The 18,394-nt window shown below is 51.5% G+C and overlaps 1 protein-coding gene across 5 annotated transcripts in view; it reads right to left on the bottom strand.

Annotated features, from left to right (window-relative positions):
- IQSEC3 (IQ motif and Sec7 domain ArfGEF 3) overlaps positions 1-18,394 on the bottom strand; it is a 103,861-nt gene that overhangs the window by 35,392 nt on the left and 50,075 nt on the right. For all 5 annotated transcript variants that reach the window (XR_002135809.3, XR_002135808.3, XR_002135810.3 and 2 more), the window contains exons 3-4: positions 12,032-12,311; positions 176-1,296 (exon numbers count right to left, since the gene is read on the bottom strand). Coding sequence is in view for 2 of the 5 variants with exons in the window: in XM_019711319.3 (XP_019566878.2) it covers positions 176-1,296; positions 12,032-12,311 (1,401 nt within the window). In the remaining 3 variants the exon portion in view is untranslated. The remainder of the gene's footprint in view (positions 1-175; positions 1,297-12,031; positions 12,312-18,394) is intronic.

The raw sequence follows: 18,394 nt of genomic DNA, 5'->3' as shown, positions 1-18,394 counted from the left end.
CACAGTATCTCCAGGATCTGGCACAGCACAGCCGCCACCTAGGAGGACACCGGGATGATGTGCTAAGTTACCTGGCGGCCTGCTAAGCTGTCAGCCCAGCTCCCGCCTTTGCTTCCCCCTCCGAGACCTCCCAGGAAGCAGCACAGCTCCCCCTCCCGAGCCTGAGCTCACTTACATGTTGAAGAGGTTGAGCCCGATGCGGTAGAGGCGCTTGCGCAGGGTGTCCGTGGAGAGCGTGGGCGACCTGCAGCTGGCCGGGTTCTCGCAGTGGTAGCGCGGCAGGCTCAGGATCATGGCCTGCAGGGCCTCCTTGGAGGCCGAGGAGGACACTTCCGAGCCTGACGGGGCGGCCTTGGTGGACGTGCTGCTGACGCTCAGCTGCTCCGAGGTGTCGCCGGCCTCGGCCTCGGCCCCTTTCCCCACTGCCCCCGCCTCCTCCTCTTCTTCCTCCTCGGCCTGTGCGGCCCCGGCCTCCTGCACCACGGCCTCCGCGGCCCCAGGCGCGTTGGCGCTCAGGGCCCCGCGGGCTTCGGCCTCCGCGCACGTGATCCCTGCGGGCGCGCCCCCCTGGCCCGCGGTCGTCACCGGAGCCTCCTGGCCCCGGGCCGCATCCTGCTCGGCTTGGCCCGCCGCAGACTGTGCGGAGGGCTGGGATGTCTGTGCCCCCAGGCAGTTGGCCACCGACAGAGCGGTGGCGGAGGAGACGGAGATGTTTTGGTTGGCGATCTGCACGGTGACGTCCCGGAAGGCCATCATGAGGGTGCTGCTGTGGCCCGGGGGCAGACCGGCGGCCTCGGCGGCTTCTTCCCCCGGCCGCGGGCAGGCACTCTCCGACTCGCGCATCTCCGCCTCCAGGCCCGGCGGCCCCGCGCCCGCGTGCAGGGCCTGATGGATCTGGTAAGCGCCGCTCTCCTGCAGGGAGCACATGGTCTTGAGGCTCCAGGTGCTGAGGGCGTCGTCGATGGACTTGGCGAGGGACTGCACCTGCTCGGTGAAGGAGTCCTCCAGCTCCGTGAGCGTGCCCGCGAAGGTGGGCGGCAGGGAGGGCGAGCGCACCAGCGGTAGTCCCAGGAGGCCATAGCCCTCCATGAGCGCCTTCTCAGCCGCCAGGCTCTCGGCCGTGGGTGCACGCACCTTGCGCAGCGAGATCCGCCGCGGCAGGCGGCTCTCCAGCAGCGAGTTGCGGATCTTCTCGAAGTTCTTGCTGAGCTGGTACTGGCGGAAGGCGGTTTGGATGGTGCAAGCGGCGCGCCGGGACACCAAGTGGCCCCCGTACTTGTGTTCTAGCATTTCAATCTGCAACAAGGACACAAAGGAGGAAGAGGGAAGTTAGGGAAGGGGTTTTACTGCCCTTACAAAAAAAGCAGTGCTGGTGGCTGTCCATCAGTGCAGGGAGCCACCTGGCTAAACTTTGCAGGGATGCACAGCTGGGGGGCACGAGGCGCGCAGGTCTGAAAACTAGCACGCACGTCATGGCAGGAGGTACCAGGTCCTTGGCAAGACCCCTAGAAGTGTAGGATGTAGGATTGGATTCCAGGGCTTGGTAAGGCCCCAGGCAGGGGAGCGAGGGGCTGCTGATGGTGGTCAGACATTGCTGGTTTCGTGGTGATTTGAAAATCTTCCTATCAGAGACGCATATGGAAGTACTTATGGGTGAAAGGCATGATATCTTGAATTTGTATTAAAATACTCCATCAAAAACGTGGAAGGTTTCAATGAAACAATGTTAATAAAAATTGTTGGAGCTGGGTGATGCTTTTAAGACAGTTTATTACACTAGTCTTTCTACTTTTTTGTATATTTAAAAATAAAAATAAAAAACAGAAATGCTTTAAAAAAGAAAAGTTGCTACTCCTCCTGTTCACCTGCGTTCCCTCTCAGCGTTCATGTCAGTGCGTCAGGGAGATCCCTGCCAAGGGGCATCATGAGAACTGGGGTTGGGCCTTGATCATCTCTGTGTTCCCAGTACCCAGCCCAAAGGCTGGTAAATGGTAGGTGCCCAATAAATGTGAATTTAACAAAAAAAGTGGATGGATGGGTGGATGGATGGCTGTTTCAAGAGTGGGAATCCCTCCAGGTTACCATGCTCTACAATTCAAATCACCTTTGTTCTCAATAATGGGAGCTGTACAACCAGGGCACAGCTTGGTGGGGCTGACTGGTGCGGGCGTGCTGCCTCATCAGGGAGATCTGAACCCAGGAAAATGTCTGGCATGGCACCAGTTTGTCTTCAAGGCCTCTACTCACCTCCTCTCAGCTCTGTCTGGTGTCTACGGTCCTTTCTCCCCCTCAGGTTACTATGCTTTTACTTTTTCTCTCTTATCTGAACCTCTCGGGAAAGGACTAGAAAGATATTCCTCCTGAAATGTGAATGGCCAATAACATTTAACCATGCCTCTTTCTGGAGATTTTTTTCATTTAAATAAGGGACAAATCTTGTGCTAAGGGGATAGACAAACAATAGCATTGTGGGCTCTGCTCAGTCCTTGGGGAAGTTTGGAATGTGAGAAAGCATTCCTGAAATTATGTCCTATTCACAGCCATACACTCCATTTACACATGGTGTCATTCCTGAACTAAGAATCAGGATAAGTGGGCTGAGATAAACAACTAAAGGCAAGAACATCATCCCTCCCCTGTTCCCCTAGGAAGGGGTACAGATAGGAAGGCCAAATTTCATTCTTAAATAGAACGAACCCATCTGCCTACTTCCTGTTCCACTTGTCCCACCAGGGACTGCAGCTGGAGTGACTGCCTCCTCACAACCCCAGCAATTCCCTCCCTGTGGGTGCCCCACAGCTGGACCAGCAGAGGCACCCTCCTAGCCCAGGAGACACAATCCTAGTCCCCAGTAACAATCCCTGGTAAATCAAATGTCCTCTTCAATCCTGACTTCAGTTCTCCTAGTCGCACCATTCAGTATCCTTCCCCATCTTCACACTTTGTGGTGTTATGCTGTCTCTCTCCCCACATCCAACCCTCCTCTCTTAAGATAGTTGGAAAACTTATTCATGTTAAGGTTTGGATGGCCCAAATGGCTTCCTACATGACTCCTCCCAAAAGTATTTGCATTTCACAAGGTACAAGGGCTTAACAGAAGGCAGGAAGCTCTCCCAGTCCTCACGGTCATCCTATTGCAGGGCCTGCAAGCTGCTCTGAGAAAACCATACCACGTGTGTCACGTATCTCTTGCTGCCTAGAAGGTTACCACAAACTTAGCAGCTTACAGCAACACCCATTCAGGCCCTCACAGTTCTGTAGGTCAGTGGTCTATGCACAGTTCTCTCCTTGGGGTCTCACCGGGCTGAAATCAAGGTGGCAATCTCATATACGGCTTGGGGTCCTCTTCCAAGCGCACTGCTATTGGCAGAATTCAGTTCCTTGAGATTGTAAGACTGAGGGTCTCAGTTTCTAGAAGCTGCCTGCTATTCTCAGCCACATGGCCCTCTTCACAACAGGGTAGTTTGGCCCCACAAGGTCGCCATGAGAATGTCTCTCAGATGCTTGACCTTCTTTTAAAGGGTTCACCTGATCAGGTCAGGCCATCCAGGATGACCTTTTTGATGAACTCAGGGTCAACTGATTGGTAACCTAATCCTAGGAGTGACCTCTCTTCATATTCTCTAGTCCTGCCAAGTGGGAGGGGGTGTTATGCAGGATGTATACACAAAGGGGCAGGAATCTCGGGAACCCTCTTAGAATTCTGCCACCATACCAACTGGACAGTCGCCTACTGGGTCTTTGTCTAGGTATGGGCTCCTGTACCTAGGAGCTCCAGAGAAACACCTGCCTTCCAGGCATTCTGTTCCTGCTTTTGTGGAAATCATGCCAGAAGGGAGAGAGCGCTGTAGCTCAGGCGTTCTCCCTGCGGAACTCTGGAGGGGTCCCCAGGCCTGGCATGGAGATGGGCTGTGGCTTAGGCAGGAAAATCCTCCAAGGGGAAGTGTAGAGTGAGGGGGAACTAACCAGTTAATGTCCTCCTTCTCTCTCAATTTCTGTTTCCCTCTTACCCCTCCCCAAACACCATGAGAAACTGACATCAGGCAGGAATTCATACCTTGTTCCTACCTGGCCTAGTCATACTTCTAGGGAAACCCCAGGCCTGAGAGCATTCTTTTCAGGTTATGAGATGCTATTGGCAACAGAGGGAAACTATGAAATCCCATTGTCTGAAATGTTTCCAAAACAGTACAGGGGTCCATCCCCCTGTCACGGTACCATCCTGCTACGAGGCAGAAGGCTGGCTGAAATCAGCCTAGGAGACATCTTCTACCAGCCACTGTCCATGCTTCCTCCGAGAGGAGAAGAAAACCAGATTTTAAATTCTCGAATCTGTTCCATCAAATCCTCCACTAGACTATAAACCCCATGAAGGCAGAGACTTTGCCTGCCGTGTTCACTGCTTTATCTCCAATGCTCAGCACATAGGAAGTAGTCCTTCAATGAATATTTTTTGAATAAATTAAAGAATTAATTCCAAAGGTATCTTTGTGACTCTCAAAAACCTTCCTAATCTGACGTGTAACTTTCCTCTCCCGGACCTGGTGATCTCACCCTCTCTTGCCTCTTTTGTAAGTTCACTTGATTCTCTACTCTTCCTTTGACTTGCATTTCCAACACTCGCCCTTCCATTGGCCCATTTTTACCTGCCTGTAGATTCTTCCAGATCTCCCCAGGCTAAAACACAACTCTGCTCGTCTCCCCTGCATTGGAGCACTTTCTAATTCCACTGAACTCTTTGGAGGGGCAGTCTACACCCTCTGCCTCACTCCATGGGCAAATGCCAAAATGCTGACCCAGCCCATATGCCCAGATGCCTTTCAGCCTGCCGCCTGCTCTCACCAATCTTCCAAAATGACTCCCAGGAAGATCACCAACGATGTTTAATCACTAAATCCAGTGGCCTATCCTCAAACTTCCTCCTCCCCTCTTTTCTGCAGCTCTTAATATTTTTATCACCTTGAAACTCTGTCCTCGGCTCTCCCACCTCCGTACAGCTCCTCAATCCTATATTTTGACCACCAGATTCCTAAGCAAGCTAGTTACAAGTCACATGTGTGCCGTCTTCCATTCTCCAGACACATTTTAATTATTTTTCTATGCATTTCTGGACATCTTCCATGACTTCTTGTTGGAAGTCATTAGAGCAGCCTCTGGTAGCTGACAATTAGCAAGTAATTAAGAGGGAAGCCGTCTCAGGCAGAGTCTTTGTGGCAACTCTAAAGGTGTTCTTACCTCTTGTCTGAGAACCTCGACCACATTGTTCTAGCTTCACTCCACTTTAATGGACTGATGAACAAGCTTTAGGGACACATCCAGGCCCAGATCTGCCTCTTCCCTGCACGTTGGCCCTGGACATCTCTCACTCTCAGTTTTCTTATCTGTTAAATGAGGCTAAGCCTGCTGACTCTGGCTGGTTGTGAGGCTTAAATTATTTCACATAGCATGTGGCACATTGTAGGTGATCAACAAGTGGTACCTATTGGTTAATGACAATGATGATTATCAATAACTCTCAGATCTCCATTCGGAGCCTTGATCTGCGTTTCCAACAGACCTTAACTCGGGTTCCCCGTCCATCTATGCAGAGCTATTGTCTTTCCCCACCTCACCCAAACCAGCTCTCACTGACTTCCTTATTTGCCTAACAGTGTTTTACCATCCAATCTGGGAACCTTTCATTTGTCCTTGGGTCCCCCTTTGCCCCATCCTCCACATTTTCAACCTCAAAGTCCTATAGTCACCCCCCCCCATGCCTTTTGCCATCATCCTGACCTTTCCACCAGATTGTTGCCACATGGGGCTCTTTGACTCCCACCTGGACCATTCCAGCTGCCTCATGGCCTCCTGCTTCCATCTCACCTTTCCCCCTCCCACCTTACATGCTATGACCCTGATCAATGCTCTCCAGGAGCAGATGAGAGCAGAGGCCCTCTGCTGCTTGAGACCAGTGCCCAAAAGAACAAATGCTTCCTCCTGACATTCTGATGCTGAGCAGTCTGGCGCGCCCTGCCTCCAGCCTCTACTACACAAAGTCCGTGAACACACCAGCCCTACTCTGCTCTTCTCCCCCACCCCCACCCGGGGCTGTCTCACTTTGAGCACTTGCTCAGCCTGCAGTGTTCTCCCCACCCTCAACTCCCGCTCTTATCCCCTTCCCTCCAGGTAAAACTTGTCTCCTGTCTTCAAGACCTGTCTTGGGGACGGTGGGATGATTCAGTTGGTTACAGCGTGAGCTCTGAGCAGCAGGGTTTCCGGTTCGATCCCCACATGGGCCAGTGAGCTGTACACTCTGCAACTAGATTGAAAACAACCACTTGAGCTGAGCTGCCGGTGAGCTCCCAGTGGGCGGCCGGATGGCTCAGTTGGAACGCGTGCTCTTAACAATAAAGTTGCCGGTTCAACTGCCTCATGGGATGGTGGGCTGTGCCCCCTGCAACTAGATTGAAAACGGCAACTGGACTTGAAGCTGAGCTGCACCCTCCACAACTAGATTGAAGGACAACGACTTGGAGCTGATGGGCCCTGGGAAAAACACACTGTTCCCCGATAAAGTCCTGGAAATACACACTTTTCCCCTTCCACAATTAAAAAAAAAAGTCTTAAAAAAACGACTTACGACTTGTCTCAACTGTGCTTCATCCATGAAGCCTTCTCAGTCCCCCAATCAGACCAGGTCTCCCTGTCTTGGGCCCTCGTGTACAATGTTGTTTCATGTATCTCTTTGACACTCAGTTTTCTCCACTACTCTTTGTGATATTTACCTAGCCCCCCCTTCCCTCCCCAGACTCCCACAGAGCATACGTTATTCAAGGCCTCAGTATGTCGTAGACATCCATGTATAGCACCCAGCACAGAGCCTGGCATAGAGCCGCTGCTCACTGTGGTATGTGAATTCAGTTGCTGGGTCTTCTCCATTTGTTGCAGTGCATTTAATGCAACCATCCTCCATTTATTCCAGCCTTGCCTGCTGCACCCTGAGCCTGCGTGTGCCCATTGCTTCCTTCCCATCCTCAATGCTTTCACACACACAGACTATACCTGCAGTATTACCTGTCTCTGTATCCCTGGTGCCCAGCGCTGAGCCAGAGCCATGGTGGGGGCTTAATAATGTTTGCAGACATGAACTAAACTGAACTCTCTCCTATGTTCCAGGAGAAATAAAAATGCAGGCTCTCTTCTGGATCCGGGCTTAGAGTCAAATGCTGCACACCCACTGCCCCCCCAACCCCACTTCCCGTAGGGCTTGGGGACTTGGCAGTGCCCCAGGTCAGCTCCCTCTCCAGCCAGGCCCTCCCATCCAGGGCCAGGTCAGAGAACTGAGAGAGATGGATGTGGAAGGCAGGGATGGCCCCAGGGAGGGAGAAGCTTCTGGGCCCACTGGCCAAGGAGCCACTCTGCTCACTTCCCTCTAAACCCCATGAATCATGGGTAATTGTGGCCTCACCTCCTCCCAAGAGAGCAATCTCTCAGCTTCTGCCGGAAGAAGCAGTGGAGGGAGGCTCGGGGGCTCTGTCTCTCTAATGAGCCTCTCAGTGTTAATTAGAACATGCTCCCTCTTTTCAGGTTGCCACTGAGAGACGGCTGCCATGGCAGGGTCGGGGAGGGAGAGCAGCTAGCTGGGGGCCACAGTGCTGAAGAACGTGGGGGAGCCAGGCCTGGGTAAACGTACGGGGCTTTCACATGTGAGCGAGGATTTCCTCTGATCCAAGGATTCTCAATTGAGAACATTAAAGCATGACATGGTAGGAGCCTGAAGGACAAGGCAAAGCAAACCTCACATGAGGCTGAGGAGCAGAGTGTGGGAGGGCAGAGGAGCTTAGGAGACACTCAGGGCAGCCGCAGGAGAGCTCGGCCCGACTGGGAAGTGTGTATCCCCTGCGTCTTCTCTGTGTATCCATCTCCCTGCCCATTGTCCGAGATACAGAAAAGCTCAAGACGGCAGGGCACAGCAGGAATGCCCCGGCAACCTTTCCTGCCTATAGCCAGGTAGGGGTGGGGTGCTACAGCTCAGCTGCTCCGAGGTCGCAGAGGCTCCCTCAGGGGAGCTGCTCCAAGACGCCTACTTTGAACCGCAGGTTGGGCTGCTGCTTTCTTTGGGGTCCCCCTGTGCCCTGGGCACCACGTCATGGAACTACCCTTCACTGTAATGGAGGAGATGGTGGCAGGTGCTGGGTTAAAGTCTTGGACTGTGGAGTCCAAGTCTTGGCTACACGGGGGTGCACACCTTGGAAATGCCCTGGGGCAGGTTACATCAAATTACTGAGCCTCAGTCTTCTCACTCTTCCATGGGGACAGTAGCAGGGCCCAGCTCGCTGGGATATGGTGCAGATCTGAGGAGCTAATGCATGGAAGACGTCCAGGACTGTGTCGACACAGAGTGCTGTTTGTGCCCCCGAGTACTGGTCACATGTCGGCCCCCGCCGCTGGAATGTGGGCTCCCTGAGGACTGAGGCTGTGTCTTTTACATCATGGTGGCCCCAGGTTTCACACAGGGCCCGACAGAGCAACTGTGCCTCCACCACCGTCCCGGCAGCTGGTCCCTGGGGCCCTCTGTGCCACGTGGAGCTCGCACCTTCAGGGTGGGCAGGTCCACAGACACCTCTGCTACAACCCCTTGTTTCGCACATGAGGATACGGAGGCCCAGAGAGTTGGAAACACAACCACCACTTCTCCCCTTGAGAGGTACCCCGTGGTACCCCGTGGCTGGACCCTGAGGCTTGGGTATGGAAGATCGGTCGGAGAAGGGGCGGCTCTCCAGAAGGAGAACATGGCTTCCACCCAGGATCCTGACTTGAGGAGAAGGACGTGGATGCCACTGACCGCAGCTCCATAGCCCCTGGGCTCGCATGGGCTGCTCCTCCATGGTGACAGAGAACAGGACGCACCTCCCTAGAAAGCCTGAATGAATTGGGCAATCCCTCCTGTGCTTTCTGTATCCTTGCCACAGCCACTTTCCTGAAGGGGCTCCCAAAGGGACCTGCATGTTCCCTCCCTGTTCCCCAAGGTTTTAGCCCCAAGGATCACTGAGGTGAAGTGAAAGTTGAGGACAAAGGGAGCAGAGGGCGAGAGAAGCTGTGCAGGAAGACCTGCTCACTGTGAGACTGCGGGAGGAGCTTGGGGGCAGAGAGAACAGGCAGGCTGCATTCATTCATTCACTCATTCATTCATTCATTCATTCATTCATTCATTCATTCATTCATGTGTGGCCATGGGAGGGCATGGGAAGCTGACAAGGGGGAGGAAAGAGCACCAAAAGTGAGTCCCAAAACAAGGGAGGCAGTAGGAACATCAGCAATGGAGGCAAAAGGAATAGTAGGTACAAAGACCCAAAAAGATATGCCACAATGAGGCCCAGAGAAGTTAAGCAACTTGCCCAAGGTCACACAGTTCATTTGCAGAAGAGAGGAGCAGAGTTTAGTCTCCTATATATGTGTGCCATTTTAATCACTTTTCTCTAGCCCCTCAACCCTCTTTTCCCCTTCCACTTTCCTCCCACCCCCAACCTACATTTGGCGCTGAGAGGTACATGAGGCAGGGGAGGTGAGCTCCTCTGCAGGGCTGGATCCACTCAGCATGAGGGCCCCACCACCCTCCACTAACTCTCACCTTTCCCGCCCCACTCCTGCTGACCTGACATGTAAACCCATCTATTAGAATTACGTCCACTACAAAAAACAGGTCCCTGTGTTAATCAGAACCCTATACAGCTCTCCATATCCCACCTAGTGAGTCAGAATTAAAACAATTCTCCTGCCCAAGCCGAAGCATGAGTTTCCTTTGCTGTTGTTAACTGGATCCTTCTTAAATTGAATGCAATCCCTTTGAGGGGCAGGTAGGGACCATGCCTTGCTGCTTTGCACGTCATAGTTATTCAAAAAGTATTCACTGAATGAGCTCTTACCATGTCCAAGACACTCTGCTGGATGCTGGGGGAAGGATACAAAGATGAATAAGAGACAGTCTCTGTCCTCAAGGAGCAAAGTCAGGGGGAATTGAGGGACCGCTCTCATCTGGGCCAAGTGTCCAGACAGGCTGTGGTCAAGCCCCTGCATGGCCATTCCCAGCAATGCAGAACTCACTACCTCACAAGCAGGACAGTCTGTATTTTTAATAGCTCTAATTGTTAATTGAGCTAAAGTCTTTCTGTCCTATAGCTTGCATACATTAGAACCACTGTTGTTGCCTGGAATGATAGAAAATACATCTAATCCCTTTTTCACATGCCAGCTCTTCTGTATTTAGAGCTTGCTTTCATGTGTACAGTTTCTCTATATGACACCAGCCAATCCTGTTTTCCCTCTTAGGGGAACTTCGGAACCTCAGGATTCTCATCTCCACCCTTAAACGGAGCTCCCAGAACAAAGCACAGGCTCCAGACAGTCCTGGCCAGCAGCTAGTGTAGGGCTCTGGCTGGCTGTTCCCTTATTCTGGGGCCTTGTCTAGCCTCCTGTGGAGCCTGCGGTGCTGGCTTCTCTGGCAGCTGCTTCGCTGGCTGTTGATTCATCTTAAGCTTATAATGAACTGAAGCCCTAAGGCCTTGCTCCCAGAACCAAGCCTGCCCGTCTTATACGAGTGCCATGGGCTTTTCAAAGTTAAGAGCAGAACTTTAGATTTTTCCCTATTTCATTTGACTCTTCTCATTTAAACCATCTTTCTATCCTGATGAGATATTTTTAAAATCTTGGATTCTATCATCAAGGTATTAGCTGTCCGCTATTAGCTGTGTCATCAGAAAGCAGTTAAAATGATTGAACTGGACAGCACCAAGGATAGCGACCCACTCAATGACCCTGGAATTAGCACTGGTAGAAAAACAAACCTTTTTGAGAATTCTGTTTGAGAACAACCCACCTGACTATATTGTGATCTAATCCATTTTCTATCATGTCTACAAGCTACCATGAGAGAGAGTATCTATGTCAAGTACTTTTCTAGAGCCAGACGCACCGAACTGCAGCGGCCCCTGATCCAGGGTGCTGGCTTGGCATCGACGTCTGAAGAAAGAGAGGAGGTTGGCTTAGCTTGGATTAGTCTTAGTGACCCTTCTACCACCTACCCTTCCCAAGACTAACCTTGTTCACTGGGTTAAAGATTGGTTCTTTAGAACCTACACATTTCAGAGCAAAAGGGTCCTAGGAGATGCTTCAAGATCTATTTCCCAATTTTGTTGATGAGAAACCAATGCCCAGAGTGCTTAAATGGCATTCCCAAAGTCCAGAGTTAACTAGAGGAAGAACAAAGATTGAATGCCCTGTCTCTGGCTCAATGTTCAATGTTCTTTCTTAATAGCATCAAGTCAAAATGTCTTTCTCTAAGCACATTGACAGTGCACACACACACACACACACACACACACACACACACACACCACTCACAGACTTCCTTCAAGTCTCTTAATTGTCCACCAAGACAAACTGTGGCATTACCATTGGGGCGGAGGGGTTTCAATGGGAAACCTATGACTGACCACTTTCTCCTAATGCATCACAGAATAGAAGATAGAAGCCTAGAACCTCTCAGTGGTACTTGTTTTCCAATAGGAGAGCTTTGAATTTCCCCAATTCCGGTCATTCTTGGGACTCCTCAGTCTCCTGGGAGGAGACCACTATCTTTGAAGCTCGTTTGAGCTTGTGTGTGCCCAGACATGGGGTTTGTCCCTTGAGTGGGCATGTAAGCTGGGCTATCTTTTCTAAGTAATGAGTGGTGGTGGGACTTCCCCAGAGAACAATGGACCATTTGACTAGAGCTTTGTGGGGCAGTTTAGGTTTCCTGCACATGGTGAGAGGAGCAGAGCCCTGAACACATTGCCTAAGGGCCTGTTATTGAAAGGGTGTGACCCTTCCATGTAGTGGCTGGTTGCCTGAGGAACTAGGCTGCAGCAAAAGGCAGATTACTTAGCTAATTTTGGGAGAATTAGTGCTACAGCAGAGATGGGCCCAGATGGGGAGATGCCTGGTACCCTGGACAGCTCCCAAAGGCAGGGTCCCTTTGCCACCCTTCCCACCCCCCATTAGAGGCCCAGGGTACCTGTTTATTCTTTAGGTCAAGGGAGAGTTCGTAATCGGAGGCGGCAGGGGTGTGGGAGCAGAGCGCCGTCGCCAGAGCAGGCTGCTGCTGGCCTGGGGAGGCCTCGCGGTGGGGGCCAGCCCGCGGGGAGGCACCCCCTGCCCCCGGCCGCACCTCCTCCTCCTGCAGCTCCTGGGCTTGAGCCTTCGGGGCATGGGCACTGGGTCTGCAGGCTGCCACCACCGCCGCTGCTACCATGGAGTCCTCCATGCCCCCACCGGCCTGGGCGCAGGAGCCGTCACTGTAAACAAAAGGTAACGGTGCTCGGTGCTCGGTTGGGGGAAAGGGGGACAGGGTGCGTGTGGGTGTGGGGTGGGGGAGAAACTAGGCACTCTGGCAGCGCTGGGCCTTCCTAGTGGTGGGGGCTAGCGGGGCTGTCTCCTACAGTCCCCTCTTGGGAGGGGCTATCTTGGTAGGGAATAGCCCCAGGTAAGGAGAACCTGAACTTGGGGAGGGTATCCCACGCAGAGGGAAGAGGCAACTATGGCTAGAGATTATGAAACTTTGGTTAGAAACACTAGAGCTGAGAGGTTAAGAGTAGACTGGGTTAAAATCTAGGCTCTGCTTCTTATTAGCGCTGGACTCTGAGCAGGTTGCTTAACCTAACTGTACCTCTGTTTCCCCATCTATAAAATGGGCATAATAATAGTATCTATAATACCTCATAGAAGTTGGCAGGCTTAAGTTAGTTAAAGTTCTTCAACCAGTGTCTGGTTCATGGTCACTGCTATGTATAAGCGTTAAGTATCATGGTTATCAGTGGGCTAGCTGGGAGGAAGCTGACGCACACTGAACCAGCTCCATCTTTAGACTGCCCAAATGAATCTGGGGGAAGGAGTGATGCTTATAGGTCTGGCTTAAGCATAAAACCCGTCCAGGGTGGGCGAACCCCAGTTTTTTTGGGCTGGGTCTGTGAAGAGGAAGGTTCTTGCCCTGATAAGTTTAGGGAAACACCTCTTTTTCCCTGGCCCCTTCTCTTCTCCCATGGAGCCACCAGGAGGCTGTGTTGTAGCTGCTGCCCACCTGCCTACTATACAATCCAGCCTGACCTGAGGCATTAGTGCATTCAGGTTACTCCCCCTGTCAGCTCCAAGTTCTACCCTCTATGAAGCCTTCCCAGATGACTCCAGCTTTCACTGCTCTCTCTGCTGGAATACTAGGAGCTGTGCTTAGAGAGTCAGTGGCTATTCCACACAGGAGGAGAAGCATCAAGTCTCACAGTATGGGCTCAAGTCCAAGCTCTGCCACTGTGTGGCTTTGGTCAAGTTGCTATTTCTCTGAGTCCTGGTTTCCTCATCTGTATAGTGGAGGTACTAGTACCCACCCTACAGTGTTATTGGGTGGGGGCGCGGGTAAAGGAGTCAGTATACGTAAGGTGTTTAACAGTGTCTGACACAAAGTGCTCAGTTAACCTTAATTCTTGTTTCCCCTATCTGTCCCCTCCTAGAGGCCAGGATGTATATTCCATTTGATTCCCTTCTCCTCACTGAGTGCTGGGAAAAGATGAGTGCTCAATAAATACTTGCTGATGACAGAATCAAAAAATCAAAGAGGACCCAAGGACCAGAGGATAACCTCTTCAGTGGACAGTGACAGAAGGTCAAGACTGGAAGGGACCCTGTGGCCATCTGGTTCAGCCTTCCAATCTCCCTTTCTTACAGATGAGAAGCAGGAGCCCAGGGAGGTGGGGTGGACGTAATCAGAGAGCTGGGCAACCTCAGGACTTAACTTATTTCTTCCAAGGCTTTGCCTCCACATAAGATGCCCCAAATTGAACCAGAGAGGAGACCTCTTCCTATTGCTTCCACCCAACTTTGGAGGCTCCTGGTGCTAGAATAACCAAGGGCAGGGTGAAGGATTCTCTCTTCACTAAACCTCCACCTGTCCTCCCAGCATTCCCCGGGCTCCCTCACCCCCTGCCCCTTCCGCACCAGATAAAGGAGAGCTCGCTGGGCAGCCTTAGAACCAGGGGCCTCAAATTCCCTAAGGCCACCCTCCGTGCTGCCGCATACTCCTTCGCTGCGTCATTTCTTGTGCAGCCACCAGTGAAGCTGCATAGTTGGATGAGCTCTGGATATCTGCTATGTTTCTAACCAGTATCACCAGGAGGTCCTTTCTAAACTCGAACTTCAACTCCTCTTGCTAAAGTCATGCGCATTCTTCCGGCAGGGCACTTGGAAATAGCCCTTACCCTCTGTGAGCACAGCTTGCCTCCCAGCCCTGGCATTCAGGCCAATATTCAGTCTCATCCATCTCCTCTCCAACTGTCCTTGGTACAGATGCCCAAGGCCTCTCCACCCCAAAACCTTTCAAGACTCGGTAGAGAACTGGTGGCTACTCAGGGCAACAAACATCTTTTAAACTAGCCCCTTGTTTTCTTTGATTGCTGGAGTGTGTTTGGCAAGAGGTTCTGGGGAGTTGATGCCGCTCCATAGCAGTGCACAACCAGCGACAATGGAGGCTGGAGGATAGGTACCAGCTTCCTTGTCCCCTGGGCAGAACAACTCTGAAGTACCTTCTACACCCTCTCCCACAAGCACCTAGTAGAATGGAGCCCCAGTCGGCCATAGCAATGACCTGATTACTAATGAAGCTGTACTGACTTCCTTCCCTGAGGTATCTCATTCCCAACTCCTTACTGACACTTCTTAGGGTCACCATCCCAAATAAACTACTTGTGTTAAAACAAAACAAAATTTCAAAAGAGCATTCTTTGTGGACCACCCCTCTGGATATAGACAAAAGCTCCACGGCATTCTCACCTGAACTCATTCGGAAGGCTCAGGAGTTAGGAGGCCCCCACGGCCATCTCCAGCACATGCACATACATGCATGTGTGTGTGTACATGGGCGATCTCTCTCTCTCTCTCTCTCTCTCTCTCTCTCTCTCTCTCTCTCTCTCTCTCTCTCTCTCTCTCTCTCACACACACACACACACGTATATACAATGCTTCAGAATAATTGTGGCTTTGGGTAATTCATGTCCTCTACCTGGTCAGTTTCGTCACTGGTCACATGGCAGCAGCTTACTCATCTTTAAGGACCCTTCCTGCTCAAATGTCCTGGGAGCTTGGATTGCAGTGCCAATGCCAGTCCACCAGAGCCCACCAACCCCAAGGTTCCAGGCTCTCTGGCTGTTGGAGTCAACTCTACCTTTGCCCACCTGTGTGTACACGGACCCAAGAGACTGCAGCCTTTCCAGGTATATGATTAAAAGTGGAAGTGTTGGAAAGGGGAACCCTGTCCCTGCCTTCCTTCTTTAGAGTTTGCCACAGACTTGTGCGGTAGAAGGTGGCTGTGGAAACCCAGGACTGCTGTCATCACTATGGTGAAGTTTAAGGTTATATAGTATAGAGCAAAGAACATGGGGCTTGATTTTGGGAAGACCTGGGGTAGAAGCCCGGTTCTGCTACATACTATGTGACCTTGGGGAAGTTACCTAGCCTCCTTGTAGCTCTATTTCCTCATTTACAATACGGGCATCCTAGTAACTCCTTTGCAAGGTGCCTATAGCTTGCAAAGCACCTAGTACATTGCCTGGCACAAAATGGTCCTTGATAAATGGTAATGGCACTGGTGCTATATTCTGAGCTGGAACAGCACAGCATGGAGTCATAAAGGAATCTCCAGAAAATAGCACGGAGACTTCCTAAGTGGAAACAATTCTAACATTTAGCCTTCCTGTCAACCTTCACAAACAGAAACAATAGGGTTTTTTTCATCATACCTCCTGTCCTTTCCCAGCCCTCCAGACTAACTGCCAAGGTCTTTAGGGAGAAGGCTAAAGATGGACTGGTTTCCTTGAGGCTTCCTCCCACCCTGGTTCTCCATCCGGAGGAGCAAGAACACAGCGAAGGGCCTTGGTCTATGGTATCACCAAGTCATGGAAGCCATGGCCTCTGAGGAATCTGTGTGTATTCACTACCTACAGGAAATCCCTTTAACTGTAGCTACTGCAATGTGGGCATCCCTAGGTGGGCATTTGTTCAGTGCCCATTGTGCAGATTTGTGCTTTGGGCACTTTGTCAGGGAGCGATGGAGGCCTGAGAGCTCAGCACCTCTATTTGGTGACTGAGCATCAATGGAATGTTCCCAGCCTCTGTTTCCCTCTCTACACTCCATCTATAAAAATGGTCTGAGGAAAGAGGTTCAACTCTTCAGCCTAGGCTGTCATAGCTGGAAGGACCATCTCCTTCAATCCACAGTCTCTTATATAACTAGAGGCCCATTGTCCCAGCACTTGGAACATGACTCCTTCCAAGACACAGTCTGTGTTGCTTAAGCTTCCAGAGTTTGCTGGGCTGACCTCACATCATGAAGCCGCCATCCTTAGTGAGACTTCAGGCAGCCTGGTACTTGGACAGGAATCGGGTGGATGGGTTCCCCTGTGTGACCTGCTTAGCTTCTTGTAAGCCCCTCCCTTGAGCTCCTGGAGAGGGATTCTGGTGATCTTAGCTGTCCTGGGCTTGGTATTCAGCTGGGAAAATGATTCCTTAAATGGCAGCCCACTAGCCTGGAAAAACTTGGGGCCACTGCTGACATGTGGGAGATGCTAGTCACAAGAGTCTTCCCTGGGTTGAGAAGGTAAAAATAAGGGTGTGGGTGGCATCAAAGGGAGAGGTGCCCACAAGACATTAGGCTGGTACACATATGGGGCCCAGGCCATCCACGGAAGTTACTCCACACACAAGAACACAAGATGTGAGTAGGGAAATGAAAGTCTTTTAGAAGTTGAGGGAACAAGAGTTGCTCGGAGGAATATCACATGCACCCAGGATCAGAACGGCCGGTGTGCTGGAACTGCACATCACACCGGGAGGGTCACTCAGGTGGAAAGCAGCTTGCGCTCAGAAGGATGCTCGGTGCCTGCTGAGCGTGCCTGGGCCTGGCACATATATGACCCTTGGGGGTTCTAGTGACCACTCCAGACTATCATGTGTGCTGTTAGAGTTGACTTCCTAAAATGTAGATGCTTTAATGCCAGCTCTCTGTTCAAAACCCATCAGTGACTGTCCAGTACTGCTGGGATAAAGTCCACCAGTGTGGCACTCAAGACCCTTCATGATCGTACCCCAATCTCCCTTTCCAGCCTCATTTCCTCTGATTGATCTAACCACTCTGTCCACACCAAAATTCCCCAAATCTGCCATGTCCTCTCAGACCACGCTGCCGTCTCCTTTCCATGCCCCTACTCTTTCACCCAACCCTTTCTATCTTGTCAACACTTCCAAGACTCATTCATTGCCCCCAGGAAGTCAGTCCCAGCCTCCTATGTGCTCTCATAATTCTTGGCATTTGCCTCTATTTCAGCAATGACCACTTTGTGCTCAAATTATTCACAGATGTGTTTCTCTCCTCCACCAGACTGTTCCATGTACACCTTCTTCTCACAGGTGCCTATGACAGTGGGCTGGCTCATGAAGCATGTTTAATAACTGTTAAATGGACAGATGGATGGACATGTGGGCAGAGGGGAAGGTGGGTGGATATCGTTTAATCTGTAGTACTTCCTCAAGGGCAGAGATACTGGGGTGGGTTTGGTGATGTACACCCAGGCCCTCCCTCCAGGACTGACTCGCCTAGCTCTGGGAACGCTGTTGGAGGCTGCCATTAGTGGTCAGCCCCATCAGCCAGTTCAGGGACTGTCTCAGCTGCAGACAGCTACTTGGCCCAAACTCACAGCCTTCCCAGGGCTGTCCGCATCCAGTGACTAATTGAGGTGGTGATATAAAGGCTCAGTCATTTTGACCCAACATGGGGTAAGCTGATAGGTCATTCTCACATCAGAGCTCACCACGGGATTGGCCAAGGCTTTTGTTTACCTCCATTGCATGTGACTTCTCCCTCTGCCTCATGCTGGGCTCCTGCCCTCCCTTCCACGTGTGTTGACCCCAAGTGCATCCCCTAGTAAACATTCAGCGCCCTGAACTCAGAGTCTGCTCCCTGGAGAACGCAATCAGCGATGGATACTGAGCTTTTCTTTTTCCTTCCTTTTTCTTGCCAGCCAGCATTACCCTGGTCTCCCTACCCCCCAGACCTGTAGAACCTTTCTGGGTGCTAGCACCTTTGGTAAGAGCTCCAGACTCTCTTCCCAGAAAAATGCATGTTATAACATACATGCCAAATTCTACCTCCGCATTCAGAGGCTTTACAGACTCCATGGACCCAGGCTAAAAACACTAATCTGGAGAAATGATCATGGGTTATGTTCCATATGCTGAGGACAGCGCCAAGGGCTGTAGACAGCTCTGGTCACAGAAAACGTTTGGGTACCACACACGACAGGGCTTTCTGACACTGGCCCCTGTTTTCCTCAACGCTGAT

The sequence above is a fragment of the Rhinolophus sinicus genome, chromosome 1 (genome assembly GCF_057876585.1).
Source record: "Rhinolophus sinicus isolate RSI-liver-muscle chromosome 1, RSI-T2T, whole genome shotgun sequence".
In the NCBI taxonomy this organism is placed as follows: domain Eukaryota; kingdom Metazoa; phylum Chordata; class Mammalia; order Chiroptera; family Rhinolophidae; genus Rhinolophus; species Rhinolophus sinicus.
This window is presented reverse-complemented; position numbering and strand designations above follow the sequence as displayed.